Genomic DNA, 10,030 nt, shown 5'->3' on the forward strand with positions numbered 1-10,030 from the left:
GATATTTGTAACAGCATGATTCTCCTAAACCTCCACAAAAATCATTGGAAACTCATAGTTGATTTTCTTTTCAATTCATATAATTTGTGTTTGAATCTGCATGTTACCTGGTTTGCCACATGAGGGCAGCAAAGAGGGTTCTGTTCAGGCAAAGAGGAGGTACTGTGATGGCAACAGTACTGGTTATTTGGTTACATCTCATTTAATGAAACAATGCCAGTTAGTGTTTTCCTTAGGAGGGGATTCAACCGATCTGAAGATGTGTGTATTTAATTTGCACTAATGTGTGTTGTCAGTTTTAGAAAGTTATCAACCAGTTATTGATGGAAATAAGGTTTTTATTTAAAATAGATAAAAATTTAAATCAATAAATAATAATTTGTTTTTCATATGAGCAAACCCCAATACACCTGTCGGCTACAATCTGCCCGTCACCTGCTGCTATTACAGCCTTTAGGGAAGTTTTGACTTTGGCTATTAAAAATGAAAATTATGTAACAATATTCACACAAAAAGAAACAGACGGGGCGTCTCTGTCAAACAGCATCAGTCAGAGAGAGAAACAAACCTCAAGTGAAGGATTGAGATGATGCTGAAGGGCTTTTTGATCGTTGTCTTTCGACTGAGACCTTTTTACGGAGGGTGTCAGTGTGTTCAGTCGGGCTGACAGGAAGCTGCTCTGTGTTTGCTGCAGGTATCTGAGTCGGTGCCTCCTGTAATCCAATCAGCCTGTTGCTGTAATCAAATACTGGAAGTCTGCAGGAGTCCACACTGCAGCAGCAAGTAGGACTGAGTGACGAGCTCAGCTGGAGGACGAGGGTCTCCACAAGCAAAATAACAAGTACAGACTCTCATGAGCTGGTAGCCAGTGGAACCAGTAACTGCTTCATAACATGGAATTCAAACCAGTGTGCACATCTTTGAGACTTGCTCCGTTCATATGCTCATTCTGAAAAACCTCACTGTCTGCTGAAGGATAAGATACATTACACTGTTTGCTCATAACATTATTATTTTGACAAATCCCTGAATAATAGAAGAAAATGCACAATGAATAATATATATATATTAACTAATTACAAATATTCCTACTATGACTATTATCACAGTAGCTCATTAAAATGCAGTCACAAGCTGATATAGGACATTGAAGTGTTAATAAATGTCAAAGAGTCTAATGTCCCCTGTGAATCATCTGTAGCAAATAACAGATTAATGTAATCAGTGGTGGAAGACGCCATAAGATCATTTGATTAAATAAGAACAACACCGCAAAATTATACTGGTGCTCATCTATGAGGAAAAACCCAGTGCAGAAGTATTGACTGTGAGAGTTTATGTAATGTTGTTGTAGATTCTTGTACTTCTGATTTCCCTGCATGTTTGAAAGTTATGAAAAAGTTCACACGCTCTTCATTCACTTGAGGCCGTCGGACAGTCGTTTCAATTACACTCCAATCCACCCTGATTTCATAAAACAACTTCCCCTCGGCTTTTTCCTAGACAGGGCTGGGTTTTTCCAAACAGAGATCTTCCATTCACAAGTTCCCTTCTCTAACCTTCAAGCTGTCCGCACCCCTCCGAAGAATAACACGAGACCGCCTCGGCTATCTGGTTTTGCTTTGGATGGAAATGAGAACCTGTAACTCGATATCAAGAAGATGCTTGGAGTGGGTTTTCTTGACGTGCTCTGTCCCGACCAGATGTCACGGCCCCAGACCGAGGAGGCCTGCATTTGACACTTGTTTCCCCCCGAACACGACGACTGATTCAACATCAGTTTTGCCCGAATGAATGGGCGGGTGGCTGCGTTCCCACATGAAACACATACATTGATAACAGTGCACGTCTTTAGAGTTCATCCACGACAGTTATGAAGCACATCACAGAATTCAGACAGTCTTAAGCAATAGATAGCAAGGCAGATAGGTAGGTGGGTGGTTGGGTGGGTAGGAAGGTACATACGTAGGTAGAGAGGTAGGTAGGTGGTAGTTAGGTAATGAGGTTTTTAGGTGGGTAGGTATATAGCTAGGTGGGCAGGTAGAGCAGAAAGAAGGAAGCCATAGGTGAATAGGTAGGTGGTAGGTCGGTGGGGTTAACCATAGGAAAGTATAGGTACAAAGCTAAATAGGCATTTTTAAACCAATATTTCAATTTTGTCTGTTTCCAGTTCAAGATGCAGCATTTTCCCCCATCAACAGCAGAAAGAAGTGAAACAGCTGATAGGGTTTTGGTCCAAAGTGACTGTTGATAGAAAAAAGCAGCAATAATACGATCTAGGCCCGAAGCGTGTGGAGTTACGGCTCCAGTGAAAAGACGCGCAGCTGTTGCATCATGTTACTTTCTGTTTCCACCCTCCACCTCCGTCTGGCAGCTGTGAGGAAAACCAGAAGAAGAAGCACGCCGCCGCAATTAAAGCCGAATTTGCCTTTCAACAACCCACTCTGCATGTTGGATGACTGACCCTCCACGGCTTCTCATCCTCCAACCCTGCAGAGTGGGTGAGAAGCATCCCTGTTTATTCTCAGCGCTCCTTCCATCAAACAGCACAACTCAGAGGAACAAGCTCTCTCACTGTGAGAAATTATACTTTCATTTGAAATGAGATAAATCCCTGAAAACTACAGCGTGATGATTCTCTTAAATGTCACTCTGATGAGCCGGCCGCTGCCAGGATAAGAGAATAGCTCGCACGCCCACTCTCTGGCAAATTTAGCAAACAGGTCATAATTTAAATGGTAATTGAATTTAACGAGATACGGACAACATTATGCTTAGAAAAGTATAATATATATAGAACTGATGATACAGTATTTTCCTATCAGTAGAAACACTGATTGTACCTTTGAGAGAGAGTTTGTTCAGTTATTGATTATGTGTTAAACTTTCTCGGTTTCTAAATCAATACAAAAACAAATTTAGTATCGTGTTGCACAAGTTGTTTGCCCACACGGATTTCTAATAATATTTAACAAAGCTATTCTAAGTTCTCTGAGTGTGTGTGTGTGTGTGTGTGTGTGTGTGTGTGTGTGTGTGTATGTGTGTGTGTGCGTGCGTGTGTCTGTGTGTGTTTTTTCCAGTGTTCAAGGTTACTGGGCAGTGAAATCAAATGAGTTTGCCAAGTCTTGTGTGTACATTTGCAAAGACGTGCCTGTATGGTTGCATAAGAGTGAAAGAATACACCTCTGACCCCAACCAGATACCGTCCCACCAGATCACAGCCACATATTACAGTCCATTCCTCTGTGTTGATCAGAACCGCTCCTGCACTTAGTTCTAACTCTATAACAAATGCATTCTGATCTATCCCTGTACTGCCATGAAGGGGTAAAAAAAAAAAAGAAAACCTTTGGCTTTGTGAAATACATTTTATTGTGGTAGTCAACAGGAGATTTTCATTCACTCGTCTCGCGTTTCATGAATTGTTGTCTCACACGATAAACTAGGGGAGAAGGTAAAGTCATGATCGCTTCAAATGCGTTGAGTGGAAGACAGCGAGAGGAGGTCAAAGTCATTCAGTTCAGTGGATGTCATTTCTGTCAATCAGACAAAGAAAAATATACATATATATATATATATACATATTACAATAACGGCCGGACACCTGTTCAGCTCGGAGTTGTTCATTCTCCTTGGCAGAGAGTCCCTGACCCTTGGTGGAGCTTGTTTTCTGGAACAAGCCTCTATTCCAATATTTCCAGCACAAGTCATAAGCAAGAGATATTAATACAAATGTTTAAAACCAGCTGAAAAGACAGTCCAGTATTATAGGTAACCCACATGGAGCTTTTACTTTGAAATGCTTGGGAAAACTGAATCATCTCAGCTGGGATACGTGAAACAGTGGTGCACAGTCTGACCCAATAACTCCATTACTTCTCCTGTTAATAATATCTATCCTGACATTTTCATTATCATATGCTGCTTCTAAATCTGAGTCGGAGCTCGTTTAACTTTCCGGATATTGTGCTCAGAAATACCTGTGATCACAGACCATAGAAATGTCCCTTAACATTCAAGAGTCGGTTTACACCAACCTCCAGGATCTTGAATAGATTTGGTGTACAGCATGTCCTTGGTACTGTGGTGTTGTGTGTGTTTCATGGCTTTCCTTTTTTCACCATATTACTGGGGACCTCCAGAATGATGTGTGTTCCTTCCTGGCTGTGATTGTTTTGTCTAAGGTTCAACCATAGCACTGTATATAAAAGATGGACAACGCATTTTATGTCATTGGGTATTTTTAGACTCAAACCGGTCACGATGATGACTTTATGACCACGTTTAGAAATCACATTTCATCTGAGAAGAAGTGAATTTGATTTCAGTTGGCGGTTTGCTGATCGCTGTGCCCGGGAAACTGTGCGAGAACAGTTTAGCACGTACGTAACAATGCACAGCAGGCCTGTGAAGCTTCGGATTTCTCCCACTGTTCCTTTGTGGAGGTTTGCTATCTATTTTTTCCTTCTTCTCTCCATGACTAAAAACAGCGGAGTAAGTGTGCGAGGGATGGATTAACCAGATTATGAGCTCATAAGTAACCTGTTAACATTATTATCTCTCTCTTTACCGACAGTAATGACCTTGAGTTTGCCTTGTTCCCGAGAGGAGTCGATGTGATCACAAGCTGGGACCAACGTGTGTGTGGACATTTTCCAAAAATGGCATCGTTTGGATGATGAGTTGAAGTATTGGACAGTTTGGAATTTTCCAACAGGCCTTGTGTGAGGAAAATGTTGATATTCTCAACTTCTCTGCATTTCTTTCATCGTGTTTGAACTTCACCGGCTTCTAGACGCCGGCAGTGTCCATCTCAACCACCTGATTTCAAAGCATATGTGTTCACGACTATAACCACTTGCTCGTATAATTCCATTTGAATACATGTGTTCTATAATGGAACTTTATGCCTTTTCATGTGTCTTCCATAATAACATGTAATCCATATTGTTGTACACCGGCTGTCGCCGGACATTGTATGATGTAGAATACTTGGTCTTATTGTTATATCACTAAGATTAAATCCACTGTCGACCTGGTGGAATATTCCCGATGTCATCTGCAAAGGGTGGGTTTCACTCCACACTGTAGATCGTGTATGTGTCAACACCACCGGTCCAAAAATATTCATACAAAACTATGCTATCGTCATGCATTTAATTTTAGGATCTGCAAAGTGAAACAGTTTTTGTTTGCATTCGATGAAGCTCAAATATCCATGTCAGGGAAGTCAAACTCTCATCTCCTCCACTGAGGAGTTTCCCCTCTTGCTTGTATGATGGAGATTGGTTCTGCTGCTCCTCCACCTGCAGCAGTAAAGTCTTCCGTGGTGTCCTCATGTCAGCAGAGTGACAGTCAAAGGGCTCTTCACATGACAACTGCATTACCCTGCATTCAGAAACAAGCACAACAAGCCACAGCCCACGGTTAGATCTCTGATTCTCGAACAGAGGACATTTGCTCACCTCTGGTAGAGATCGATTCATTCACCAGTTCGGATGAATACTTCCTGACTTCCTCTTTCTCTACATCGCCCTCGTCCTCCTCATCCCTGCCGATGAAGGCCAGCTCGTTCTCATAGCAGAAGGAGTTGGCCCCCGAGGTCGGGAATTTCCTCTGCTCCATTTCCTTGGCGCTGCATCTCGGGGTGGAGGGCACTTCGAATGTTTTGTTGAAGTAGGCGTAATCTATCCGGTACTGGTTCTTCTCTTCGAAGATGACCGGCTCAAAGCGGTGACCCCACAAAATCTCAGAGGACAGGTAGGAGGAGCGCGCCTGCGTCGTCATGGCCGTGGCCTCCACCATCCCCTCCAGTATGATCACTATCTCAAAGTCAGACGTCTCCAGATCCTGCTTACTGATGCCAAACAGTGGACTCTCTTCATCGATCTCATGTATGACAGTGAGGGGTGCGACCAGGAAGAGGCGGTCTGTGCCTTTGTCGTAGCCCACGTTCATGTCGATCTGGTCCAGGGGGATGTACTCGCCCTCCACTGTGTACCGGTGCTTGACGAGCTGGGCGCGCACGTGAGCCTCCACGATGTGGCTCTTCCTCAGGTTAGCGACTCGGAACAAGAGGCACAGCTTCCCGTCACGTAGAGCGATGACTGCGTGGTGGCTGAACAGTAGAGTCTCGGCGCGCTTCTTTGGCCTCGCCATCTTGGCCATGATAGCACCAATCATGAAGGCGTCGATGATGCAGCCCATGATGGACTGAAAGACCACCATGAAGACGGCGGCGGGGCATTCCTCCGTCACACAACGAGCGCCATACCCAATGGTCGTCTGGGTCTCAATAGAGAACAGGAAAGCTGCCACAAAGGTGTTGACCTGCAGGACACAAGGAACAAAACTGTCGTCTCCTGCGGGATGGTCCATGTCCCCATGCAGGAGGCCGATGACCCAGAATGCCAAGCCGAACGTTAACCACGACACCACAAACACCAGGCTGAACAGCAGGAACATGTACCGCCAGCGGATGTCCACACAAGTTGTAAAAATGTCCGATATGAATCGCTGCGACTTCTCATCCATGTTTGAGGAATGGATGTTGCAATGGCCACTCTTGGTGACAAACCGCCCATGGCATTTGCGTCTCGTGTGAATCTTGCAATTGCCAAAGTTGCCCACGGCGGGCATGGTCCCCAGTCGCAGGCCTTGTTCTTCACAGGACACGAAGCTGTGGTGGTGGGCCCTTCCCACACTCATGCCTCAGTGGGGCACGGTCACGTGGCTTCACACTATCAGCCCAGCTCATACAGACCACGCTCACGGGAAATGCACGGCGCCAAAAACTTGACGTCGACTGGAATCGAGAGCTGAGGTGCAACCGTTGTTTCCTGAAAAGAAACAAATATCAATTTGCGATCATCTGTCCACACTGTCGCGTTCTAAATGCATGAACGTTAAAGGAAAGGTGGATAAAAACATAACGATAACTTTATTGCACTGTATTAATTCTTATAAATCTATACATTTTGATTGAACATCTTTCCTATTGTACATTTGTGTAGCTCGAGATCCTCAGAAGATCGTCTGGCAGTTCCACAGAGCATGTTGAAAACTAAAGGGGACAGAGCCTTTGCATTCTGGGTCCGGAGGCTGTGGAGCAACCTGTCAAGAGAATATAAGTCTGAGACATCGTTGTCTTTTAAGTATCAGAATAAAACTTTCTTCTACCTGATAAGCTTGTCCTGATTTTAACTGAACTGTTTGTGTATTTCATTTTATTTCCCCTTTAAAATAAAATGTTATTTGTTTAATCACTTTTATTATTTTTATTATTATTATTATTATTATTATACAGGTTAGAGTATGTTCCACTTTCCTTCTCAATGCGACATTACATGTATCGTGTCATAGCAGCTTACCTCCACTTCTCCCTGGCCTCTGCTGGAAATACTCGGGTATAATAAGATACATTTTTCTCTGATCAACAAGGTACAGAAATAGCCGGCTAATCCAATACCCTGCCATTTTATGTGACTGATCTTCTGTTTCCTCCAGCTGGTACAACTATCAGAGTATGTGGAGTACGGTGATCAGGCTGTGTGTGATTCCCCTGTGATACTGAATTGGATAATAATATGGGCAAGGGGGGGGGGGGGGGGGGGGGACAGAGCACCGAGTTAGGTATCACGGAGTAAACAACTTCAGACACAAATGTCATGACGGTAACAATCGATGGGATCACTCCAGGCACATCAATGGAAATAATATTTTTATAATATACAATAATAATAATAATATGTCGCTTAAACTTCAGGGGTTTGCCAAAATCCTCTGGGGACCATGCATAACTATAGGAACAATTTCATCAAAATCCAGATCTAATATTTCTCAGAACATTTCACTAAAAGCTAAAAATGTCGACCTGCACGTCTGTGGGAGTTTTCCTGTGGGAATCCGGTGTCTCACTATCTCGTAGCTGTTGAGGCCGACATTTTCATACGGAGTCACGGCCAATTTTAGCCATGTTATATATCAAATATCACACACCTGCATTAGTGACATAACGAGAAAACATAATAAAAGATGCTGAATTTGTCCCTGGTTCATGTGCACCAACCGAAATGTGTCTCCCATCATTGGTTACAGGAGAAGTTTAGGTTAATCTGTTGAGAATCTGGCTGCATTTAGCTCTGATGGAACTTCACTCATTTCATGTCATAAAATATTCACAGCCGCAGCATCACGCTGCCGACTCCAGGGAGCGGGGGGGAAGCAGTTCAAGGGTACGCCTGGACGTCAGCTTGGGGGGACATGCTGGTCAGCCACTGGAAATAAGTGGATCGGACGTGACGTGTTGAAAACATTTTTATTGACTTGTGCGTTTAACTAAATTTTACACAGTTAAACCATCATTGAATTTTATTTTATTATTTTACGCAGCTCTATCGACTTTATTTGTATTATTTTACTCATTTGTTTTTTTAGACTCCTCTTTATTTCTTTTACCTCTTTTATTCTAACTGTGCTTTCAGATTTAAAAAACATATTATTTAGCATTTTTGCACCTTGAATCTACTTCCCTGTATGAAATTTGCTTTGTGAATAAAGCTGCCTCTGCTTGCCTCGGATGACAGTTAATTGCTGTGAAAAACTGCAGAGCAAACAGGATGTCATGGGCTCAGAGAGGCTGCCCTGCAGGTGTCCCACCATGACACCTCTATGAATAGACAGACATTAATACCCTGTATACACAGCAGATAATCAAATGGTAGATGATTAATTCAATAAATGTGTCCTGTGTACATTCAAGCGTCGCAGGGGAGATTCAATTAGAGGTTTGTGTCACAGTGAAAGAGTCCAGACTGCAGCATGACAATAACTGAGAGTGTTTGTTTATTCCTGGGTTTGTTTGTCTTTGCACTTTTCTCGTCACAGATTATTTGCTCTTTCTCAGTGTTCTGGTTGCTAGGAGCCAGGATGTTAAAAGATATAAATATCTAATATTCAGTGTGATCACTCCTCAGTTCTCTCTGGAGCCACGGACGCTCTGCCTGCTGGGCTGACATGTTTCCCTACATGAAAAATACAGTGTATGGAAGGTGTGGAGTGTCAAATTGAAAGGATTTATCTTACCTTGTGTGCAGGTGATTCTGGTTCCAGTTCTTCCGGAGCTTTCAGCCAAACCGCCTCATGTTGCTCCTCTGTTACGGGTAGAGCCCCTCCATCCTCCTGAGGCGTGAGAGTGGACGGCTGCAGCGCTCCTGCATGTCTCCGTCTCCACTCAGAGAGACCATCACAATCCCTCCTGCTGTTAAGTCCCAGAAAGGTGTTGATTGAGGTCCACTAGATCAGAAAGAGAGCAGAGATTGGAAAGAGAGGGTCTGCAGGGTCCGATCGGATCACATAATCACTTCCTCGCAGCTCATTCTGGAGTCATAACAGTCTGTCCTCTTCCATGTCTCCCACTTTCCTGGTATATGTGCTACCTGATCCTGCTCTGCTGCAGATCCCACTCCGTATCCCACATCAAGTGAACTCCTGCTCACTGCTCGGCTCTCCTCCTCCCCCTCCCTTCCACAGTGTCACTGAAGATACTTGGCATTTGGAGACTATGTGCTCTTCCCCGACCGAGTTGTTGTTGATCAGCTGTGCCCGGAGCAGACAGAACCAACCGGGTTATTCAGGGCTGATGTGCACGGGACAGACCGGCGGTGACCAGAGAATAAACACATTGGTTTTACTGAATTCACTGGGTTATCTTATCCTGGAATAGACAACTACTGGACCCATAGACCAACACTTTTAATTTAAACTTTAACATCCAGGAATAAAAATCTACCCAATACTCATTTACACATCTGTGGAAATATATATTTAGACTGACTCTGTCACGTTGCCTTTATCTTCTGACTGACACTGCACTGATCACAGAGTGGGTGGTGCGCTCTCCATTTTGACTCATTCAGAAGAGAGAACAAGCTTCTGTTGGACACGCCGGATGATGAACAAGCCCAATGTGGGCACTTTTTAGATGAGCATCACTCATTTGTCTTGTGTAAGCCTGAGTGAAGGAGGGAAT

At 43.7% G+C, this 10,030-nt stretch overlaps 1 protein-coding gene across 1 annotated transcript; it reads right to left on the reverse strand.

The window, feature by feature from the left end:
* Nucleotides 1-5,367: 5,367 nt before the first annotated feature.
* kcnj12b (potassium inwardly rectifying channel subfamily J member 12b) lies at nt 5,368-6,708 on the reverse strand. The gene is made up of 2 exons (XM_053442668.1): nt 5,491-6,708; nt 5,368-5,388 (listed from the first exon to the last, which is right to left on the reverse strand). Exons 1-2 carry the CDS (start codon nt 6,706-6,708, stop codon nt 5,368-5,370), a joined length of 1,239 nt encoding a protein of 412 aa, XP_053298643.1.
* Nucleotides 6,709-10,030: the final 3,322 nt, after the last annotated feature.

The sequence above is a fragment of the Pleuronectes platessa genome, chromosome 16 (genome assembly GCF_947347685.1).
Source record: "Pleuronectes platessa chromosome 16, fPlePla1.1, whole genome shotgun sequence".
In the NCBI taxonomy this organism is placed as follows: Eukaryota; Metazoa; Chordata; class Actinopteri; order Pleuronectiformes; family Pleuronectidae; genus Pleuronectes; species Pleuronectes platessa.

Coding starts and splice junctions, on each gene's coding strand:
- kcnj12b (XM_053442668.1), bottom strand. CDS start 6,708: ATGAGTGTGGGAAGGGCCCACCACCACAGCTTCGTGTCCTGTGAAGAA. Junction 5,389..5,490: donor GGAAGTATTCATCCGAACTG/GTGAATGAATCG, acceptor TTCTGAATGCAG/GGTAATGCAGTTGTCATGTG.